The sequence below is a fragment of the Xiphophorus hellerii genome, chromosome 17 (assembly GCF_003331165.1).
Source record: "Xiphophorus hellerii strain 12219 chromosome 17, Xiphophorus_hellerii-4.1, whole genome shotgun sequence".
Lineage (NCBI taxonomy): Eukaryota > Metazoa > Chordata > Actinopteri > Cyprinodontiformes > Poeciliidae > Xiphophorus > Xiphophorus hellerii.
Window position 1 is genome coordinate 10,020,438 of NC_045688.1, and position 24,798 is coordinate 10,045,235.

General features: G+C 37.7%; 1 protein-coding gene across 1 annotated transcript in view; it reads left to right on the forward strand.

Moving 5' to 3' along the window:
- LOC116736576 (fatty acyl-CoA reductase 1) overlaps window positions 1–24,798 on the forward strand; it is a 46,377-nt gene that overhangs the window by 5,561 nt on the left and 16,018 nt on the right. Inside the window, exons 2-3 of the mRNA XM_032589107.1 lie at window positions 9,084–9,359; window positions 24,003–24,178. Of these exons, the coding sequence (XP_032444998.1) occupies window positions 9,084–9,359; window positions 24,003–24,178 (452 nt within the window). The remainder of the gene's footprint in view (window positions 1–9,083; window positions 9,360–24,002; window positions 24,179–24,798) is intronic.

A 24,798-nucleotide genomic window follows, 5' to 3' on the forward strand; every position in this document is an offset into this window, starting at 1 on the left:
GACCAAATGTGATTTGTAAAATATATTTGGGATCCAGTTTTAGTCTGACTTATAGAGGTTTTGCAATATCAAGATGATTAGCACAAACTCCCTGAAGTCAACGTCCATCTAACAGCAAAAATACAAAAATCTTACTAAGTATTTTTGTTAAAGTTTCTACTGCAAATATCTCAGTACACTTGAAATGAGACAAAACTAGCTAAATAGTAACATTTTAGCAGGAAATATGAGCTTCTTTACATCAATAAATCTTTAAATGTGACTTGTTATGCAACAGGTTAGAATGGGTCTATGGGATGTACAAAACATTTTTATTACATTCTTGGACAATGAGATTATAGATTATGCAGCTGCAGATCTTTGAAAAGCATAAGTGGAGCCTTGTGCACAATCAATAAGAATGCAGGAAGTTGTTTCTGGATGGTAAGTCAGCAACAAAACACTTGATTTTTCCAGCAGCCATTGCACAGTGCATTCAGCGGTAAAACCAGCTGACCAAATGCACTGGGTTGCTAGATGACGGCCGGGGTTGCTAGGTAACGGTGTAATCCTTGTCAAATGTGACTTAGCAATAAACAGCTTGCATGGGCTTGTGTAGGAGCAGTTGAGACCCAACAGAAATGTGCAAAATGTGAATTATGCACATTTCCCCCTTTAATATAAATGAAGAAGTACTGGCTCCACGGGCAGATTATTTCACAGAGAAAGATGTTACAAGTGAAATAATCTACCACTAGAACTCGTGTATGTTTTAATTTATATTAAGGAAATATTGACTTAAAACAAGATCCATGTTAGTTTAGTCTCTTTTCAAGTGTAATAAAATATTTGCACTAGCATCTTATTGCACAAGATCAATCGTACTTGGTAAGGTGTTTTTGCAGTGCTGTTTACGCATCTCTTGGTATGACTGTCCCTAATTTCACCTTTTGAGAAGAACAAGAATTTACATCAGAGCAATCTACAGTCGAGTGAGTGACTTGACTGACAGGCTACTCTTGTGGCGTTTGCGTCAAGAGACTCTCAACCTGCTTTTTTATGGCAGTAAAAGGGATAAGCCTCTAGGGCTTATTTGGACTGATGGTTGTCTGCAGCGCCATTAGAGCCGTCTGTGGCAGGGTGGCTCGAACTGGCTGTCTGTATCTGAAACTTTTTGGATGAATGCCCAGCATCACTATGTAGGGACATGGTGGCCGCCGGCCAAGCTTTGCTTTGCGTAGTTTACCCCTACGCTTTTAGACTTTTGTTTGTGAGCTGCAACCCTGTTTCCTCTTAATGATTTAGCTGAGACAAAAACAAGAAAGTGGGAATGTTCAGGGAGTGAAGGCTTCCACAGATTGCCCTGCGGTGAACTGTGAAGCAGGTTGTTACAGTAACAATGCAGGGAGAGTCGGCCCGGTTTATCTCGTGTTTAGTTAGAGCTTTGAGCAAATCTGCAACGGGTGTGTGGCTTTTATGTTTAATTTGTCAGAAAATACTTTCCGCATGAAATCATTTTCGCTTTGTTTTTCAGGTACTCTAAAAACACATAGTTTTAACACCAAATATGCCTTAATATACATTAATACGCACAATGGAAACCAAACTGAAAAAGCTAACATCAGCAGTATTACTCATTTACGCTCTTGGTGGTTCAGCCAGTCAACACCAAGGAAAATCAATGGCGCTCCTCAATTGCCCAGCAAATATCGTGTCATATTATCTAAATGTTGCAACTGAAATGGAGACTTATTGGACCAGGCAACTTAGCCGTTGAGTGTCTGCTGTGATTAGGGCTGAAACGATTAATCGAATTAATCGTGATTAATTAATTATTGAAATAATTGTCAACTAATTTAATAATCGATTAATCGTTAATTGGAGTTTACAGACTCAAAAAGTTATTTTGTTGAGAAAACAACATATTCAGAGCAGTAATTAAGCCAGAATTGTATAAAATATTATACATTTTGCATTTAAGATTAAAACATCTTGGTCTGTAACCCGAAACTTCTCGTTTGGCAAAGTTTTAGCTATGGCTTAAGAGGTGAAATGAAATTTGTTTTTACAATTTTCACATTTTTATCCGATTAATCAATTAATCTTCAGAATAATCGATTATTGAAATTATTTGTTCAACCCTAATTCTTTCTACATTTTCAGTACTGTTAAGATTCACACATTCATGGCTCAACATATCTTGTGTGAAACTTTTAGGAGTAGTTTCCAGAAGTTATGCCTTTACTGTCACTGGTTTGATCTCGTCTTGAATTCCTGCTCCAATCAGTGAATTTTTCTTTCTGCAAATTGTTAGTCTCATTTTGTGTACTATTGTGTAAACTGAACGGAGGAGGCGTTTGCAAAGCTCATCGGGCATCATTAATCAGAAACCTAGCTGGCATCAGCAGAAGGTGAAGCGTGCAGAGGGCCACATTAATTAGCGTCGTGTGTCCGCTGTAATCCATCTTCGAACCGGATACCTGATTAAATCGCTCCGACACAGATCTTGGTTTTCGTGCAAGCGAGCTGTGCGTCATTCCAAACAAGATGGTATCGAACTATATCTGGGTAACTGGGCTTCACGCTTACTGATGCGGATTCTACATGTACATGCAGAAAGCTGAGGTGAAAGCAGCATTAACCACAACCAGGAAGATGTTTTAAAAATTTTTTAGTTTATAGTTTTCCTGCTCTGAGAGAGTACTAAATGTGTTGCTATCAAGTGTTTTCAGTTTTTGGGAATGAATATGGATGAATTTTGGAACAGCACTGTTAAGGACATGGTTACTCATATTCAAATCCTGGCTTTGAGTAGGCCACTTCAAATCATTTTTGTTGAGCCATCACAATCTGATGGCTGGATTTCCTTTTTCAGAAACCTCCACCATGATAATTGACTGATTTATTTCATGTTCTTTATCTGACATGATATGTTCAGAGTACGGCTGAAATGATTAATCAAATTAATCATCAAGTAATTCAGTAATCGATTAATTGTTAACTGCTAAAAAAAAAAAGACCATTAGGACTGAAGTTTGACACTCCTGATGTAGATAAACCTGAGAGAGAGGCTGACCTCCTTCCCACCGCGATCCTCTGACTGCCCGTCTAAAGAAGAGAGTCAGGTTTGTTACTTGAAGGCATCGCAGCCTGATCTTCCCATGATGACAACACTGGCCAGTTCACGACCTCTTGTCCCCCCCACTGCGGGTCTCAGGGTACGGTTACCGGTCTGGCTCCGGCCCAGACGTAAACAGACACCCGGGGCACAGTGATGCACTGTCGCTCCAAAGCATCTGGTGTAATTACAGAATCCCTTCGCCGCCGGAGAGACAATGGCAGAGATGTGAGTGGACACGCAGGAACATAAGCTCACAGTTTCCTGATACCTGGTCTGTGACGGGCTGAAATACAGATTAAATTAAAGGGATAACGCCTAAATCCTTAAAGCCGGGAGCAGATATAATGAATTTTAATTAGATTAGCTTTTGGCTGCCTCAGGAAAAAGAGCAGAGGCTTGCTGTTGTTGTAAACTAATGTGGATCTTTGAAGGCCGACACCGATTTCTGGGTCTGCCTGAAATCTGACCTTCCAGATGTAAATGGGATGTTTACAGAAGGCTTTGAGACGACAGGTGTTACTTTTTTGTGTTATAGGACAAACTAATTTTAGTAAATTTAGTTTTAAGCAAACAAATTGTCTGTAAAAGTTGCTTTGGTTTCTTTTACTGGTTTGTGGTTTTATATTTTAGAGAAAATGAAGGGATGCCAAGATTATCCCTCAGTTTTAAGCATCAAGTTTTCACCTATGAGGCGTTTAACACTAGTCCTCTTAAATCAGTTGATGTCAGTCCATCCATCCAATCATTCATTCATTCAACCATTCATCCCTCTATCAATTTAATAATTCATCTGTTTGTCCATTCATTCTTCTGCCATCTGTCTGTCTGTCAAGTCATCATCCATCCATCCATCCATCCATCCATCCATCCATCCATCCATTCTTCCAATTATCTATTGGAAGCATAGAAGTATTCTTCCAAGTATCTTGGAAGAATACTTCTATTCTTCTAAGATAGAAGAATAGAACCCAAACATGGGTGGATGTTTGTCCATTCACCCACCCGTCTGTCAAGCCATCCATCCATCCGTCTGGCTTTCCATTTGGTGTCTATCTTAGATTTTTGAAGCAATGTACAAAAATCCATCCAACTTTTAGATCTGATGATTTTGACCAACGTGACAAAACGTTTGGACACCTGTTCTTTAGATCGAGTAGAGAATCATAAATGAATGGAGTTTCTCTCTTTTAGACCTTCATTTGTGAAATAAATTATATTTCCTTCCTCTGCACTTATATCTGATGCTGTGTTGGTCAGTATTTCGATGAGACAAGGCGTTTCCACTGGAGGAAAACCAGTGTTTACCGAGCTTCCAATGTTTTATTCCCCTGATGGCATGCTGGTATTTAGGAAAAGCGGCCTTGCTTTTCCTTTGCGTCGCTCGGTGCTGACATTGAAGTTGACTAATGCAGCTTTAATTATTGGCTGCATTTTTGTTTTCCTTGCCCTCCCTCCCCTGCTGTCTGTGCCAGCCTTTTGTGCCGCTTTCTGAAGGCCAGCATGCAACTGTAGATGGTTTTTCTTCTTGCCCGGGTCTCCAGCAGCATTCGGCTGCTGACCTACTAATGGAGGACTTATGTGAGGAACGTCCAGGGGGCGAGACTGCAGAGTCGGGCCTTAAAACAACCTGCCTGAGACGAACAGCATGTCCTCTCTTTAAAAAAACTCGAGCAGACAGAAAGGAAACATGAAATTAGGGCCGGGGCTTCAGCTGCATTGTCTCCGGACAAAAGTAAACCTCAGTTGCCCGCTGGTGTTGCTGTTCCTCAAGCAGCTCCTAGCTTTGCTCCAGTACTGACCCTCAATGACTTTTGATGTGAATTGGTAGAAATAGGTCTCAAAACACAAAAGAGATCCCCTGAAGCTCTTGGTACTTATTACTGCTGCCCACTAATTGGATTTTTCCATTTCAAGTCATTGTATGAACACTAAAAAAACAGAAATCTGGGACGAAGCAGGATGAATATTGTGTTTTAAAAGCCAGACTATGATTAATGTAAAGCACTTTGAAATGCCTTGCTGCTGAAATGTGCTATACAAATAAAATTTGATTTGATTTGATTAATGGCATTAAAGAAACTAATATAAATAAGTTATTTATATATTAGATGCTTTTTTCAGCCATTTTTGTCATTAGGACAAAACCTTTTCCCATAGAATTTGATTTGGGTGGACGGTTCATAAATCTGTGACCATCATCCAGAGTCCTGTGTTGAGATTGAAGAAGGTTAATTTTGTGTCTAATGTAACAATTTTTATTGATTAATCTATTCATTATTTTTGATGATTAATCAAATATTCTAACAATTAATTGGCTATTCTGACAATTAATCGGATAAAAAAAGTGCCGCCTTTTGCAGATTTTTCATTTAAACCTTTTTTATACATTAACAATACATTTATGATCAACAATACAAATGGATCCCTTCCCATCGTTGTTGGTCACATTTTCTTTAGTATTTTCTCTTAATTTAGATGATTATCTCCAAAGTTAACATGATCATGGCATGTTCTGCTGTATTTCCACTTTTGAAGAGACGCACTAAAACAAAGAAACAAGAAATCATAGTTTACTAATCAAAAGAGCAAGTAAAAAAATGCAAAGTATTTATTTTACAGGAATATTCTGATTAACGGTTTGTTGTTTTTTTTTTATGCTTCTTGACCAATAGGTGTGGACGCAGCTTTCTGACCAATGTTTCACTTTTTGGGAGTAAAGTGTTAGTTCTCTTTAGTAAATCTCATGTGTGTGTGTCCATTCCAACACATCTCCAGCTGCAGGAATCTCCTCTGTCAGGCGTTAATCCAGAGTGACATGGCTCTGTGTCTGCAGGGAATCTGTGTTGAACAAAGCAGGAATGTCGGCGGCCTCAGCAGAAGACCTTAACTGTGACATTTTTTCATTTAATTTGTGCAAACATTTCAGTAAATCTAGATTATTATCCCCCTCCTGTCTGGAAACTGTAGATTCGGGAAACTCTGATCACACCGTTTGTATGTACAGGCAGCATAATGCAAAACAGGAATCTGATACTTTAGAGAAACTTATTAAGAAAAATTAATGTTCTATAATGCCTTTAGATACCAATATTATTATATTTTTATGTTTTGTTCTTCACTTCACTGCACACTTTTGTTTGAAATAAAGTTTCAAAATAAGAGCAACAAAAGTCAAAACTTCTTTCAAGTGAAAGTTTACAAAACGGCCAAGTAAATTAACACGTTAGGATTTATCTGTAAAAACTAATTTAGGTGAAGCTAACATTTTTTTAAGTTGGCTAAAGTACAAAACAAAAAATATTGCACACACTGCTTTAGTTTCAATAACTTGTGCAGTTCTATAAATTAACTTGCCTCACTAGAAATCATTTTGGTGTCCTTAACTGACCTGAAACAGGAAAAGTTTTTACTTATTCCTCCGGTAGCGGGGGAAAATAAAAAGTCACGCGTGTTTTTATCCGGTGTATGTAAACATCTGGTTTCAGAGGCTGCTGACTTCTGCCCTCCTTGCTTGAGTGGTAGTGAAGAAATGAGACGAACCAGAGGGCGGAAGCCGTCATCGACACTCTGAGGGGGGGTCATGATGCATTGGTGCATCGTTGTCGTGGTTACACACAAATAAGCAGCAACACTGGGCGTGCGGTTGGGAGCTGCGAGCCCACATGTTGACACAAGGCTTTGATCAGAGCGCTGGATGTCGATCTGAGTCACACAGAAACGCGCCGCTCCAGCCTCATGACGGTCACTCCAGTTGCTGTCGGTTACCGTTAAGGAGCCATGAGGACAAAGTCAAATGCATTTTGCTTGGTTGGAGCATAAAAAGCAATAAAATGAGCAGTAATTCTGCTTTCTTGCATGTAAATCCACACATGATGCATGTTATAAAAGATAAGCTTTAACTTTTTTACAACTCAGAAAGAGGATTGTTTTCAGCTTCACTTTCTCTGCCAGTAACCATCAAATTATATTTTAGACCGTTGATAATAAAGTTATCGCTGCACATTTACATGAAGGTTCCTGCCTACAAAGTCCTGCCGTGATAAAGTTGCCATGAATTTGTTCATTCCCTGAATGGCTTTAAAAAGCCGTCATGGCTGTCAGACATACCAGGAAATTTTGAGATTAATCCAAAAAAAATTCTAGAAAAAAACTCAAATTTCAGAATTTAAAAAGTGAAAAAATCAATAGAAAAAAATCTTAGGAATTTTGAAATTAATGCCAGATATTTAAGAATAAAAAGTTTCAAATTCAGAGTTTCAAAAGTTCTTTTTGAACATGTCAGAACTTTTTTCTAGAAATGTTTTGACTTTTCAAATTTAGAAATTAAAAGAAATTCTTGCAAATTTCTGAAATTTTTTGGTGGAAATTTACTTTTTTTTCTATCTTCAGTGACCCTAATACACCATCATACACTTTTCCCATTTGAACAAACTGTTTTAAAATTTTTTTTTAATGATTCACCTCTTTGAATTTTGATATCAGACAAAGATAACCTGAGTAATTACTTATTTTGACTTGATTTTTTAAAATTCAGTCACGTTACAAAGTTTAAGGACATTCAAAAGCCTTTTATTTGGGTTTTCTTTGACTAGGCCACTCCAAAATCTTCATTTTGCTCTTGTTTAGCCATTCTGAAGTGAACTTGGTGATGTTTAGGATTCATTCACACCATCATTGTTTTGTTTGCCTAGAAAGCTTGGTTCGTTTGGGTAGGTATGAATGTGCAATTGGACCATAAAAGTGAACATTTTGGAGTCTGAATCAGTTCATGAATCAGTTTGTGAATCTGTCGTAAATAAAGGTTTGTAATTCAGCTTTTCTGCTGAAATAGAAACAATCCAAGTCTGTTTTTATTCACAGTGAGTTTGAAGACCAGGAGGCGAAGTCCAGGTCGCTCTGTGTTTGTGTTGGTAGTTTCTGTGAGTCAGACGTCCGTTTGCATCTCAGTTAAGATTGTTATGACTAAAACTGGCCTTCCTGCTAATAGAGCTGCAGCTATGTAAACTAAATGAAGCAAGAATAACTGAGTCAACACTGTTGTGATAAACTCTGCTGCAGGAGCCGAGACCTTCTGACGGGTTTGGTGACGCCTGCTGACCTGCTCCTGGAAACTGTTGCTTGTAACAAAATGTTCAGATGGTTGTTAGAATAATGATTTTGTTTTTTTAATACAAAAAATAAAGAAAGTTTTGTTTAATTATAGTTTCTGAGTTCTAAACCTTAATACATCAATTAAAAGTGGATTTGGGCACCAATGTGTACTTTAGAGAAGCTGGTCACAATAACAAATTTTGGTGGACGATAAATTGTCCCAGACATTATTGCCATAAACAATAATATTGTTGTTCTGAGACAATTTTCAAGCAATATAATGGTAATTGCATAATAATAATGCAATAGGAAGATATTTTAAATACCCAAAATAAATAAACAAAATAACAGAAACAAGGACAACTAAACCTATGTTTTGAAATGATTCGTCACGGTCTCATCATTTCTAGGTCACAGAAACTTGGCGTTTCGACAAGGGTGTGTAAACTTTGTTCCTTTTTTACATCCACTGTAGCATCTATTCACAAAGTCACAGCCTGAAAACCAAACTGAAAACTTTATCCTCCAGTTTTTTGTAAAAAAAAATAAAAAGAACAATAAGTTATGCAAATTAATTATTGATTTCATTTTAATTTATCATGAGATTAATTGATTTATTGCTTATTGGCCTACTTTAGACTATAAGATAATGAGTAGATCTGGTCCTAGTTGCCATGATGACAGAAGGAAACCAGCACCTATTATTTTTGAAAGTAGATTTTAATTTAAAAGCTGTCGTTTTGTTCCAAATTATTCCTGAATTGTGGTCGGGGGGGGGGGGGGCGCACAAGATCAGTTTTCAAATGGCCCCCGACCCCCACTTTGAACACCCTTTCTCAAAATGTTTAAAGGAACATTCATATTCAACTCTGTCGTCGTTCTGCCTCTGCAGGAGTTTTCAGAAGGCCAAGACCTCGACAGACAGGAAGAAGAAGAGCAGCAGACGTCAGAATCTCAGATCAGACTGATAAACGACGGAATGGCGTCCATACCGGAGTACTACGCCGGGAAGAACGTTTTGATCACGGGAGCCACCGGCTTCATGGGGAAGGTGCTGGTGGAAAAGCTGCTGCGGAGCTGCCCTGACGTCAAAGCCCTCTACATCCTGGTCAGACCCAAAGCCGGCCAGTCTATGAAGCAGCGGGTCAGCGACATGATGAAGTGCAAGGTAACCGAGTCATTAGACACAGCAGCGTTTGGGTCAGTGCTGACGTCTCTTTTCACCGTCGCTGCTAACTAGCCACAGCTGGATCCTCCTAAACTTTAATATCAACCCTGATGTCTGGGAGTCTTAGTTTGAGCTTCTCAGTTTGTTTTTGGCGTTCGGTTTTACAGAGATTGATTTTTGGATTCGGTGCTTGAAGCTTATTGCATTATTTTTTTTATTTCCTAAACAACTAAAATCATAGAACAAGAAACTGTTAAGTTTTCTCTTGTGCTTTTCTGGTAAGCTGCAGTTTTGATTTGCTAAAGATCTTTAAAGGGATCATAATTTTTCAGCATAATAGGAGGTAAGGAGGAATGTTTAGAGCATTAGCTTGGTGACCTAACAAACCGGCACCTTGTCCTGAAAAGTAAAAGCAAAAACTGGGCTTAAAAATAATTTTAAAAAGTAAAAAGTTTAGCAGCATTCAGGAAATATTGCAACTTCTGCTCAGCATTCTTACTCTAATGCACAGGAGCTCCAATTGTCCCTCTCATAAACTGCTCAACAGGGATTTTCTTATGCTAGTGGGCAAATTAGACTATGTAAAATATAGCAATAATGAATGGAAACAGGTAAATATCTCACTCACTGCACTGCAGTAACATACTGTTACTGTTATTCCAAGAATAATGACAATGTCACACCAATTAGTTTCCATAAATCCTTCTGCAGTTCATTTTCTCTCAATATTTTCTTTGGCTTTAGTCCAATGCTACACACACGAGATACTACATTACTGTCATTTAATTGGCTCAGGCACAAAGAAAATAGTCGTAGCTGCTGCTAATTATCGGTGTCAAACATGCAGGAGAAACGTTTGAAGAGTTCAGTACGAATATCTGGCTGTTTACTTTGCTAGCAGTCATTATGCTAGCATATCCTGCTTTTGTGTCTTCATCCATCAGTTTTGGATTGTTTCTTTGCCTAAAGCAAAGTTTCTAATTACTTCATAATTCTGGTGGGAAAGTGAGATAAGCAGGCAGATGTTTACGCGCTCAACTAATTTACATTCAGGAAACTGCCTCACCTTTCTGGGATGTTTTGGGAAAGTAGAAGTGCTCACTCATGTAGGGTTATCATAAAAAAATGTTTTATTATGACATCAATTTTGATTTGCTGTTATGATCATTTGTAAATAAAAAAAACTAATGTGATCAGAAATGTTCCTTGAGAGCGTAAATAAATATCATTGAATTCAAAAATATGGTTAAATGCATTTACTATGTGCAGTTTAATGACACGAATCAAATTTTTGACAGTTTTAAATCATCATCTTTATTGTTACCACAATAATACCACAAAATATCGCGACAAGATACTAAGTCCACATCACCTACCCGTACACTAAATCACTTTTTGTGCCAAAAAACACATTTTAAAGTCACTTATCTGTGTTTAAAAACAGCAACGGCGTATTATGGCTGTTGTAGATTTAAAAAGGAGTAAATGTTTGCCAAAAAAAATTTCTACTTTTGAGAATAATCTCAGAAATTTTCTAGAAAAAAATAAATTTTCAATATATGAAACTAAGAAGTTTCAACGTTTTTTTTCTACAACATTTTCAACTTTGCAAACTAAAAAAATTGTCTTGTTTTTTTTTCTAGAAAATTTCTGAAATATCAAAATTTCAGATTTTCTTTTCTTGCAAATGCACTCCTTTTTTCTATCTTCAATTACCTTAACCAAAAAAAAAAAGAGCAGTTTAAAGGCTATTTTAGGTTTTGCTATTTAAACCTTCAACCCACCTATCAGATTTAGACAATCCTTATTCAAATTTGCTCTCAATCTGCTGATCAAAGGCAGAGCATCTGAATGTTTGCATAGCAACAGAAATTTGCCTACATATTCCTGCAGCAGCTTTGTAGACACGGTGAATGAAGCTCAATGAGCCCAGAAGAGTCCAAAAGTTCATATTTGAGCTTGAGCAGAAATAGATCACGACTACTAAAAAAGGGTTAACCAAACCGGGACTGATTGAAACGACAGAAGCAGTAGAGGAACAGCGTTTGAAACGAGTAAAGATGGTAGCAGAGGAAGCTAGATGCAGCTCCAAACAGCTGCCATCAGCTCCATCAGGCTGGGCAGCAAAGCATGACTCAGCAAAATCCTCCAAACTCCGCTGGACGTAATGAGGAGCGAAGGATTGACGGTGTGTGTGTACTGACGTGCTCACAAACAGCTGCTGCACACTCAGACTGCTGCTGGCCTCAAACTGTCAGCGCACCTAAGAAAACGACACGTTTTCTTTAATCCTCTTTGTCTCCCTCTGATAGCATCTGTTTTTACTACTCTCATTGGGATTAGACCTTGCTCCTCCTGCTGCTGCTGCATTCATTACTCTGCTCACCGCTGCGCCAGCAGCAGGGCGGCGCTTTGAGAATTTGCTCTTAATTTAGCTAAAAACGCGGCTTTTCTGCTGCTTTTCATGATGAACACAAATCTTTTAGTGCTTAAATTAAAAATCTTACGAATGTAGCCATTTTTAAAATCCGGTTAATCACATGAATAATTGATTACTAAGATGATGATTATTTGTGGTGCTAGTGTTTGAATATATTTTTTTATGGTTGGGAATTTTTACATGTAGTTTTAAACTGTATCAGCTGAGAAATTAGGTGTATAAACTCTCTAAATGCATTTAAGAGACTAACTGAAAAGCAGGAGACCAAACACAGAACCTTGAGTTACTCCAAAGTTAGAATAGTTTAAATCTGTACACCCGCAAGGTCCAATTTTTATTTGGCTGGTTATTATTTTTGCATTTTTAAGTCAACGTGGAAAAATTGAGAAAGAAAAGGCTGGAAAATGATTTTTCCAATAAAGAGTTTGAAATCACCCACTTTGAACAGAAGCATAAATAATAGTTTAGCACAATAGTTTCCAAACTTTTCATCTTCTGACACCGACCCTTAGTTGAAGTATTTTTACTGGATGAGTAAAGAATTATTAGAATAGCAACACAATGTTCACACATAACCAATATGTCCACCAGTATGTTTAACAATGACACAATAATGAACATTTACATGTAAATACATAAGATTATAGCCAGGTGACTAATTTCTATCTCTAGACCCATCGGAAGGCTGTTGGGGAAAAATTATTTCCAATCAATCAGGTTTATTTGTATGTTGTGCATAATGCAGAGAGCTTGCAAGACAATCAACAATGAAGCAGTTTAATGAAAAAGCTCTACCAGTCAACATGGGTTTTATACTTCCAGCCTTGTGTGTGAAACCCAAACAGGTTCTTTTGGTGAGTTCATTTGTGGTCATCATGAAAAGAAGCAGGTTCTCTGCATGACCAGCAGAGAATAATTTTCCCACCACAGCAGGGAAATAAATATGGCCATAAAAATAAAACTGCGAAATGAGAAATGCATAAAACAAACTTTAAATGTACACAATTTAAGATTAATGTTGACATTTTTGGCTTTCTAAGAGCCAGTTTTTAAGATGTTTAGAGGATCTAAAGACCCCAAAGTTGAACCGGTGACCCAAAGTAGCTTAACTACTGGTTTATCATTTTACTCTGGAGTAAAAAAAAGTTAGCACTCTCATTACTTGGAAGACTTTTAAAGATCTAAAAGCAGTTTATTTTTGTCTTTTGAGTTTATTTCTGCTTTATTGCTAAATCTCACCAGTCTTTTGTGTAAAAATCCAGGCTTCCTCAGACTCCCTCTGCATTCAGAAGAACTGATATCATTAAATTTCCATGAAGGAGCCTCAGGTACTAATTTGTATTCAAGCGAGTCCTCTGGTCAGTATTATTCTTTTCCGAATGGGGATAATTCATGAGGGAGGACTGTGGTATTGTCTCTCAAGTGGCCTCTCATCCTTCAAGCCAGGCCAGTGTCTTCCTTACAACCTGTTGCTAGGTAACAACCCGGAGATCTGTCCCGCGGCGCTTTTTCAAACGATGCAATGAGGGGTTGCTGCCCCCGGCAGGAAAAGGACAAACCGATACGAATCTCATTGTGTCTGCTCCAACTTTGACATTTAGACTGTTGTTTTGGGGGTTTTTTTGTTGTTTTTTTCCCCAACAGCCAGGTCAGTTTGATCCGGTAGAAAATGTTTGGCTGTAAGAACCGTCGGCCCAAAGAGGTGGGAAGGGGAATGTTTTTGGTAGGAACAAGGATCTTTTGGAATGCGGCCTACAGAGGAGGATTCTGCAAATAGTAGATGAATATTTTCCTTTTTCTTTGGACCACTATGCTGGTTAACACGCGCTACCAGTGGATAATGAGCATTATTACTGATTATATTGATGAATAGTTCACTTTTGATAAGTCACGCTTATTTGTATGGCACAATGAAGTGGCAAGGAAGCTTAAAGTAACAGTAACCAATTACTAAACAAGCTTTAAACATCATATTTTGGTCAATGTTCCATTTATTATTAACTTCAGTGTTTCAGATTTGCGGTGCGGAAAAACTGAATACTGCTTCTCCATGTTTGGTTCTGGTTCTGAATGCAGAGCAGACCAGAACCAGAAGACATCTGATGTCTGGAAGGTTGATACAGCAATGTATTTTGATACTAAGTGATTTATAAACCAATTTTAAAGTCTATTCTCTGAGCTACAGTGTAAGGACTTTAGAAATGGAGTCATGTTCTTTATCTTTCTGGTTTTAGTCAGAACGCCAGCAGCAGCGTTCTGGGTCTTATTGATTTTTTTTTTTAAGCAAACACATGGATGAGTTTCTCTATATTTTACCTAAATATTAGTCTTTTAATCCTAAAAATGCTCGTCAGGTGACAGAAGTCCGACTTTGTAACTGTCTATGTGTCTTTGGAGATTCAGACTCAGATTTCAGGCCTGATCAATAGTTTCTAGCTGTAAAAACTGAAACTCTCGATCGTTCTTTTGGTCCAAAGAGGAATAATCAGTTGGAGAAAGTTATGACACATTTCTCCTCTCTATCGGTGAAGATGGATGCTTTTTTTCTCTGCTGCCTTCCCTTCTTCCCCACCTTCGCTTGCTGTTTCTGTGCTGCTTTTTTGGAGCCTCTCTTTGCACATCCTCTGAATCTACAAATTATGGATCTGGATAACTGGTCTCTCAATACACAGGAGAGCCCAAATAAATCATCATGGACTTATTTGGACTCATGATAACAGGACTTCTGCTGTTTGGAGCTTGCGGATACCGGGCATATCGACAAATCTGTGACGGACTGAGTCGAACTAGTGAACAATCAGACTGATGCTGTAAGACAGAAGCGCAAGTTGGATGTGATTCTTTGGACGTTAAAACTCACTAGCGGGATGGAATCAATCTTGGAGAAGCTGCTAGTTTTCGGCCCGAAGGGAACGACCATGCTAATTTCCAAATTAGAAATAAGAGATGTACCTGTTGAGACTTTAAGTCTGCCCATTCTACAGACAATTTGTTTATACTGCATCTAACTCTCTGACTCTGCCAGCCTTGGCTGAACTGGCTGATTATCTCAAATCTCCTGGAGTTTATATGAACAAGCCACTCCTTCCTATCTTCTCCTTCCATGACAACCATGGAATCGTATGTGGGACCTCAAGGACATGCTCGGAGATGATACTATTTCTAACAATAAACTGTATTTGAAAGGCAGAGCAGGCTGTACGACATTCATGGTCAAACCACAGACGCTTCTCATTGTTTACAGATACATTTTCCTGACATCACTGCCTTTGCTGGCCATGTCTTCAATGTTGCTATTGTGCCATTTTCCCTTGATGTGTCGGTTCTTGCCCTTGTCTGTCTGTCTAGTTTATTCATTACTTGTTAGAAACTGTGGAGTACTCACTATTTAACCCAGAAAAGGAATTAGAACAAACATAGAATCCAGAGACTCACTATTTGGACCAATATTATTCTTTTAGATTACTTTTTGGGTTGTTATGGAGAGAGATTCCTATTGATGCAGCCCAGAAAAGGAATTAAAAAACAACTTTAGAAACATTTCGTTCTTCTAATTACTTAGAAACTATGGAGTACTCATTACTTTTACAAAGTTAGAACATAATTAGAAAATCCAGAGGATACTTACATACTCATACTTATCCAGCAACCCAGAATTAGGATTAGAGCAAACTTAGAATCCAGAAAAACTACCTTAGCATCTATGTTTTAGATTCCTGTTCTTCCAACCTAGAAAAGGAATTAGACTTACTTATACTCATCTAGTAACTCTGAACAGTAGTATCTAGTTAATATACTTTGGATCAACATTATTTGATTCTTTTTCTTCTTTTGCTCTTCCCTTTTTTGTTATTTTGTTTGTATTTCTATTTAATTTATGTAAAACACTTTGAATTGCCCTAATCCATCTTAATGTAGAGCTGTGTATCATCTGCGTAGCAATGATCGTTTATCCTCTTTCTTGTTATAACCTGAGCTAATGGGATCATATTGTTTTAAATAGGAGATGTCCCAGGATTCAGCTTCGGGGTACTCCACATGTGACTTCTGTCAGCTGCTTTTTGACACAGATAAGTCCCTGTAATGTATCCAAGACTGGAACCGGTCCAGTACCGGACCGGAGAGTCACTTTAATAATATATCATGGCCAACCGTGTCAAATGCTGCGCTGAGGTCCAACAGAACCAGCACTCTGGTTCTTCCACATTTCATATTAATGTGGATGTCACTGGACACTTTCTGAAGGGCGGCCTCAGTCCTGCGATGGAAACCAGACTGATGGACCTAAAACCGGCTGGTCGTCGTTAAGAAACCGTTTAACTGAAACAAATGTTTAAATAACTTTGAATGGAGCCATCCAGTTTTTCAGAAACAGAAGCAATATCCGTATAACTTATATAAAACTGAATTAAACACTCAAATAAGCAATTAATCCCATGATAAATTAAAATGAGTTGGATTATTTCTATTCTGATATTTTTTGAAGGGCATTTTTGTTTGCAGACTTCATATTACGCTTTTTTCAATTTCAGTTTTATATGGTTTTAGTTGTCGTGTTTTATTTTGGATATTTAAAACATTTTTCACTTCCAGTGTTAAGTGTTCTTGACAAAATTTGATTTTATTCTTATTTAAGATGGCAAACCTGTCAATATATTTCTTGAAAATGGTCTCAAAACGACAACATTATTGTCTAAGACAGACAATTTAGCATCCAGTCAATGTGTCTATTTTAAATGTGGAAAGTCAAAATGATTTCAGTATTTTTATTTTTTTAATTTGTGAAATAACTTAAATTCTCAATGTGGCTTGTCAAGTAAAATTTGATTGGTTAATCTGCACAGCACTAATGTTGTGTTTAACGACGTAATTTTCCATTTTATTGACGTATTTTATGAATTTTTGTATCATTTAAACATTCATAGACATTTTTAATGCAAACATTTCAAATTTAAGCTTTAATTTGTATATTTGAAGCTAATTTAATTAGATTTGTCTAATTTTGATCACTACATGTAGCGTATACATCATATGGCGATAACGAAGGGGCCGTGTTGCTGTGCTGCTTTCATTTTCTCCTCCTCCCACTAATCTCTCCATCATAGTAAATATTCTTGACGTCCTGATTGTAACTGGTCCCAGCAGGCTGGTTTATGTCTCGGCTTGTGGAAATTCCAGTTTGAGTTGTTTGCGCCAGCTGATGTCACGCTGGAAGCATTCGCCTCACCCCCCGAAGTCGCATCTCGCCTTCCTTTGTTCACTCTTGTTTGGATCTTGAAGATAAAACCCGTCATTCATCAGCGTGGAGGCGCGTGGCGGCGTTATCATCGTCACCTGAGGATGAAAGGTGATGAGGAGTTTGTAGTGTTGAGGGGGTTTTTTCCTGTCAGATCAGGATTGTGAAGGGAGAGAAGGAACTTCTATTCGGGTCTCAACTGCTTCTAAAGAACAAACAAAGTGCTTAATAAAAGATGTTTTTGGGGAATTGGTTAATTTTTGGTTTCAAAAATCTCCCGATAAGTCACATTCCACCGTTACCTAGCAACCCCAGCCAAGTCCAACCAGTTATCTAACAACCCAAGTGGAGTTCCAGCACGTTTGGTCAGCTGGTTTTTAACTGCTATATACGCTGTACAATGGCTGCTGGAAAAGACAAGTGTTTTGTTGTTGACGTACCATTCAGAAACCACTTGCTGCATTCTTGCTGGTTGTGCAGGAGGCTTTACTGATGCTTTTCAAAGATGTACAGTTGTACAACTGCACATCTGTGCGCAGCTATTTTCACTTACCATTGTAAACATTGAGCTGTGGGGGCGTGGATTGGATTTAAAGTGACAGAAACATTCTGACCTGAGCAGGATGAACATGTTTTGTATAGGCCACAGACGTATCCTTTAAAAAAAGATAACATAAGTTTAAATTCAATGGAGTATTTGTATTGAATGTTCACAGAAAATGACATATATGTTTTATCTTATTAGGTTTAAATTTGTTCTTTTTTCTATCATTTTCCATCCCACAAACAAAAACCTACACATCCTGTTTTTGCTAAAAAAAAGTAAAAAATAAAAAAAAATTGTTATTATGGCTCATAAATATGTTTGGTAAGATGGTGTTTGATCTCTGAATCGAAACCAACAAATCTATTCTGTCAATTCACTGCAGCTTGTGATGTCAGATGAATGATGACAGTTTAAATATTTATTTGGTTGGTGCTGCAGCATCAGTCGTGTTTTAGTGAAACGTTGTGGTTGTTGCAGCTTAAGAAGAAGATTTATTGCTAATGGATGCCGCAGAGCGGTGGCTCATCGCTCCAGTTCATCTCCTTTAATTTAAGAATGATGGATGATTTTAGAACGGATGTGAGATATTTCAATACTATTTCCAATATTTCATTTGTCTGTCTCTGGAATCCCCAGAGAGCAGCTTAATTTAGGGAAATGGTCATAATTACCATTTATTTCACTCACGCCATAATTAGTCACTGCAAAGCTAAGTGTGACCAATTAATTGCAATTACATGTTTTTCTATTTTTTACATTTCGCCAACAGAAACATTTGGTACCAGCGCACCAAATGTAAGTCTGAGTTAAACAAGTTTATTTTTTATATGTTTGCTACAAAAATTCATTAGAGATTGAATCAGTTAATGTTGAAGTTTCAGTCTAATTCATCACCATTCAGCTTAGTGTTCATAATCTGTTAATATATTGAGATTTATTTTTGTGTTAGGCAAAATAAACTGTTTAAGGGAACTTACAAAATATGTGTTGTCTTTCCTGATTATGTAATTAAGTAAGTTTAAAAATAAATAAATATTCTGCTCTTTAATCGACTTCCAGAGCTAAAAGCTGATTAAAGAAAGACGTTTTGCATCAGTTCAAGTCCGAAATTATTCCAAATCACGAAAATTACTTATATGCAATGAAATGTTTAGCAATGATAAAACATTTGAACTTATTATTTAAATGTTCTTTTATTTCATCACTTCATTCATTTTATTTTATCTTAATGTTTTAAGTTTAAATTTCAGCTGACTGAAGTTCTTTAAACACTTTTTTCTAGTCTTGCACAATTCTGCTTCAAAATAGGACTTTCTGTTTACAACTGGTGGATGATTACAAGTGGAGCTTTAAAACATTCGATGTTAAATGTCTAGAGTCATTTAACATCCCAATGGTTCTCACACAAGAGCTGCTGCTGCTCTACAGCAAAGCATAATGTTGGTCAGATTGAACAGTTTTATCATCCCTGAACTTCAGACTGAGCTGGTTTGGATGGTTACTGCTTCTAAGTGATCAATAAAAAGATTCAAAAAGCCGTCAGCAAGTAATAAAAGCTTCTTGGTTTTAAATCAGTGAGGATATTTTTGAAGCATTTCTTAAATATTTAAGGTGACAATCTGATTAAAAAATTGTCACATTCTGCTGATTTTTCATTTAAAAACTTAAGCATTTTATACAATATTTGAAATAAACCATTAAATTCCCTTTTTAAATAAGAAAATACAAATCTGTGGCCTGAAATGCAACAACATGGCGTTCCATCAGTGAACGATTGACAGCAACTTGTGAAAATCTTTTAGCATCAACAGATGGAAGGTTTTGTGTAGGACATATTTACATAGGTTTTATTTTTTTGTATCTTGAATTCAGAATGTTCATATATTTTTGTCCATTTTAGCTTAAGTACCACTCTGAGTGGTGTTCTTTTAGAAAATGCCATTTTTGGAGTCTTTAACTTTATTGATTAATTATTTCAATAATTGATTAATCCGATTAATCGTTTCAGCTCTATTTGTATTTGCATGGCAGTGACGAGTTGTTTAATTTCCTTCTACGATCAGTAAAGTATTTTGAATTTGTTTTAATTGTTTCTCTCCAGTTGTCGCCCGCAGACAGACACAGGAACCCTTTTCATTCCCATTAGTGTCTGATAGGATCCTGCCTGTAATCCGTGATCAGTCCCTTAAGCTTTTAAGAGGCTCAAACATTCAGAGTAGAAACAGAAAGGTGGGCACCGCCTTCCCAAAGATTTATAACAATAAATAACGTTTTACAACCGAGGTTTAGGATTTAAATCGATTAATTTTTGTTCAGATCTGTTCTGATTATCGCATCTTTCCAAAAGCACTTCCTTCGGCTCTTCTTTTGTCATTAATCCTGCTCACATCCTATTATTTGACTAATTTATACCGTGCATGGCAGCAAAATGGAGGTCAGTACTAAGGGAACTGCTGCTAATTGCTTCCTTCTGACACACTTTGGCTGGCAGGCTCTTCATGGTTACTGTACATTTTCTCCTGCCGGAGCCGCTGGTGGCGTCCGGCGAAGTCAGCAGTGAAGACTGCAGACAGAGGCCTGTTTTTTTTTTGTGTTGTTTGTGGATGTTAAAAGAGAGGAAGACAGAGGAGGAGAACTTTCCGCCCGGTTGAGTAGAAATCAGGATTCCTGCACAGAGCGGAACGTTCTGGAAACGTTTCTGGTCTGGAGAGGAAAACAGATTTACAGACTTTTATTGTCGTCCTAGTCCTAAAGCTGCATCCAACCAACCATCCATCTGACCATCCAACCAACTATACATCCATCCAACCAACCAACCATCCATCTGATTGTCCATCAAATCATCCATCCATCTAACCAACCGACCATCCATCCATGTTTGTCCATCTGTCAAGACATCTATATATGCATCCAATTTTCACTCCATCCATTCATCTAAGTATCCAACCATCTATCCATCCATGCATTCATTTATCCGTCATGTTGGTCCATCTTTCCATCCATTCAATCATCCATCCATTTCTATGTCATTTAATTTGTCCATTTGTTTGTTTTTTATTAAACCACCAATTATTTTCATCCATAAGTCCTGTCCTCCATAACTTCATTTATTTCTTCACTTTTCCTACCATCCACAATCTGTAGAAACCCAGTAGAGGTAGCAAGAGAAGACAAACAATACAGCTGAGGGGTTTTCTTTTTTACTTTTATGCTGAAAACTACTGAGTTTTAGAGAAAATTCTCACCCAAATTTGATAACTCGAAGATGCAGAGACAAAAGAACCAGTCAGTGTCAAATGGGCATCAATCTACAGCACAAAAACCCCTCCAACCTCACCTACATCCCTCCTACTGTCTTCTTCTTCTCTTGCCATTCATTTTCTCCAGAACAGAGACAATCATTTAGTCCAGCTAAAGGCCAGTTAGTGTGAAGAGAGGCTGTTTAAATGGCATCTTGTGTTGCTGCTCTGAAAGGAAGGAGCCATTAGTGTTGGGTTACTGTGAAAGTCCACACAGTGTCACCTTTCCGGAAGATTTATTACCTTTTACCGCCTTAAAAATTGAGAAATTATGATGTAATACATTTACTTTGATAACTGACCTCAACATTTGCTCATTTACATTGCCGTTTATCTGCAGAAACAGTTGTGTTGTAGTCAATACAACTGTTTATTGTGTTGACACAACACAAACAGTGTTACCTTTATAAATCACCTTTCCGGAAGATTTATTACCTTTACCGCCTTAAAAATTGAGAAATTATGATGTAATGCATTTACTTTGATAACTGACCAACATTTGCTTATTTGCATTGCTGTTTATCTGCAGAAACAGTGGCGTTGTGGTCTAACTGGGCCATTGTGTCCCAGTTTGCTGCATGGCGCCCGTGGGTGGGAGAAGGGTGCAGTGTTAAACGCGAGCGGTGGAAGGCTGGTACAAGACCACTTATCATCCAAAGAGCCTTTTTACAAAGCAACGCCACAATGTCCATCTCCGCCGCCTGCGCCTTCAACAAAAGGCTCTCTGAAGCCCACCATGTTTGGCCTCGCTCACCCCTCTGACCTCAATGCACCGCCTCCGTTCTGGGTCTTTACGTAATTTAACTGCATGTTGGAAATGTTAGCAACTGGTGCTGCAGTTTTAAATAACGTTTTAATTCGTTTTATCCTTTGGGGAAGTGAGTAGCACTGCTGTGTGCAAAGTTGAACAGACCTTGAAAGAAACTGATAAGCTGCTGCAAGAATGAGAAACATATTCTTCAGAGTTGCATGTTTAAGCATGTCTGTTGCTAGTTTTGTAGCAGAAGGGAAAATGACAGATGAAGTCATTGCTTTAACTACCATGGCTTCTCTTACGTCCCTCTGGACTGGAGAGGGACGCATGACAGTCCAGCAAAAAAACATTTCACCAATCTTTAAAACTGTTGGTCACTGAAAAACATCAAGGAAAATGTATTTTTTCCCTCAAACTGCCAATATTTTTGGTGTGAAATTGTACATAATTTGACCCATGCATTTCATATTTACTCATTTTATTTTTCAAGATGGCCACCATGGTTGTGGTTGAAAATAAATTTTTGCACTAAATTATAGGAATGTCCTTGGTGTCAAATCATAGCCTACATGAAATCATAGAAATCATAAATATTTCCTTGTTCTCATGTTTCCTTTTTGTGGTGGAGATTTTTCAAATTGCTGCAATGGTTGTAAAGGAAGATATATGTTTGCACTAAAATCTAAAGTAGTTATTGCCAATAACCATTAATTCACTTAACTTAGTTGTTCTGACGCTAAACCACCACAAAAAAAAATGGTTGCTTAAATCCTAAACGCATGAAAAATTAGCAGACGCTAACGCCAAACCACTAAACACAAAATATTTTGTATCGCTAATGCTTTGAACGTGTAAATATACTTTACTACAGTTTTGTTTGCTTTTATATAAATTTTTTTTGTCTGTGTATGACTTTGTTTATTTTTTTATTATACTACATTCAATAAAGTCAAAGCTCAAACTCTGTGCTAATCAATTCTTAAATAAATTAGCAGCAGCCAATGCTAACCACTAGCACAACTGTCTGTCACATATTTTTCTATCTTCCAAATTGATGACTGAAGAAAATAAACTGAAAACGGATGAAACACAAACATATTTTCATCAGTGGTGTTCAAACGTTTTGCCAAGTTGCATTATTTTTCTTTTTTATGTATTCCATTAATTAGCATCTTGCTTTACTCGAAACTTTTAAATCTACAATTTTCTAAAGCAGAAAGTTTTAGGATGATGTAAGGAAAAGCATACTCTAAGCATCTGCTGGCTGACTCACTCCATCGCAGCGATCTGGTGCTCCTGCCGTCCGTTACTAGCTGTAAAACAGATCCGCGCTCTGCTTCCAGTCATGTTAGCAGCAACTGCCAAGAGCCGCACACAGGCATGCATGATGAAATATGACATCTGACTCTGCTGCCTTAGCAGAGCGTCTCATGTTTGGGTTTCAGTCCCGATGGGCTGCAGTGCTCAGCTCTGCATGCCACGAAACACGAGGAAACACGAGGCGGTAAACGGAGACGAGGGTTCACATAATCCTCTCCATCCCAGGCTGGAAAGTCGTCCGTAGCTGAGCAGAGGTCGACAGGTGGACTGATATTTCCTTAAAATATGTTTATTTGTTGATTGATGATTTATTAGAGTAAAATTAAGTCCAATTGATTAAGCAATGATGTCCGTTGGAACGTCTTTTAGTGCCGTAGTTTGGCCATCATCCAGCAGAGGGCGCTGCTGGTAGCGGAGCCGAACAAAAATGGCGGACGGTGCATTTTTTAAAATATTGTACAACAAAGGCTGAATCTGCAGAATGTGGCACTTTGTTTATCCAGTTAATTGATCAGTTGTCAAAATAATCAATGACTAAAGTAATCATTAGTTGCAGATCAAACTGAGCTACATTTAATTCCTGGCTACCTTCATAGCAAAGGGCTATCCTCTTTATGAGACTCTTAGAAAAACAGAGTGTCTTCAGTCAGAGTCTTCTTCAAATTCGCTGTAATACAGACTGCTACAGCCATTTCCATTTACAGTAACTCAGATTAATTCAAATTCTTCAGAGTTACAACAACATTTAATTTTCCTTTGGGATTAATAAAGTATTTTATCATCTTAAAACTGTTTCCTGTGGCCTGTTTTGGCTTTTCAGTGCTGATTTGGTTTTTATTGCTTCACAGGAAACAAAAAAAAACAACAAACAATAGAAACGTATCGTGAAAAACCCTGAAGTTGAACATGTTCAAACCGGTGTGGTCGGTTCGCATAATTCCTGGAATTATGCAAACTTCGGATAATTTCCATGGCTGAACATCCTGTCTGTGTTTATGTATCAACATTTCAGAAATCAGTTACTTTATTTTATTTTTTTACGTTCAGCTTTTTGACCGGGTGAGGGAGGAGAACCCGGACTTCCACCAGAAGATCGTCCCGATCAGTAGCGAGCTGACGCAGCCCGGCCTGTCCATCAGCGCGGCGGACGTGGAGCGGCTCACCGCCTGCGTCAACATCGTCTTCCACTGCGCCGCCACCATCCGCTTCGACGAGCCACTCAAGTAAGTGCCGCAGGACCTTCCTGTTGTGGATTTGCCGTTTGATTGATTTCACAGAGAAGGGGAAGTGAGCGGGATGTGGGTGTGAAATCAATGGTTTGTAAAACAAAAGAAGCCATCAATGGTAGGCAATGTGACAGTTTACCCAACAAATCAGGCTTCCTGCTTTGGTCAGGAGTTTACAACAAACATTGATTCATTGTTTTAGGTCAAATTTCATGGTTTCCTGTTACTGTTTCACCATCATGCTGCAGAATCATTTAGGGGAAACTCTCGCTGGGCAGTGTTGTTTAAAGATAAAATGTCCGTTTTTTTCATTTCCAATTTTATTGGGAAAGGAGAAGAAATTACAAATGGCTTCAAGTTTCATGTTTACATCATAAAAATACAAAGTCATAGAACACAGTCAACAATTAAAGCATTTCATTTTACCTTTGTTGTTGTAATGATTTGGAAAAGTCTTTAAAAGCAATCTGTTATGTTTTTTGTCATGTTATTTATGTTCATTTTCTTCATTTTAGTCTTTAAAATACCAGAATTTGGACAAAACTTTACATTTTTGTCCGTCTGATGTAATTTTTAAGTATTAAATAATTACTTTTAACGTGAGAAAGTTATTTACC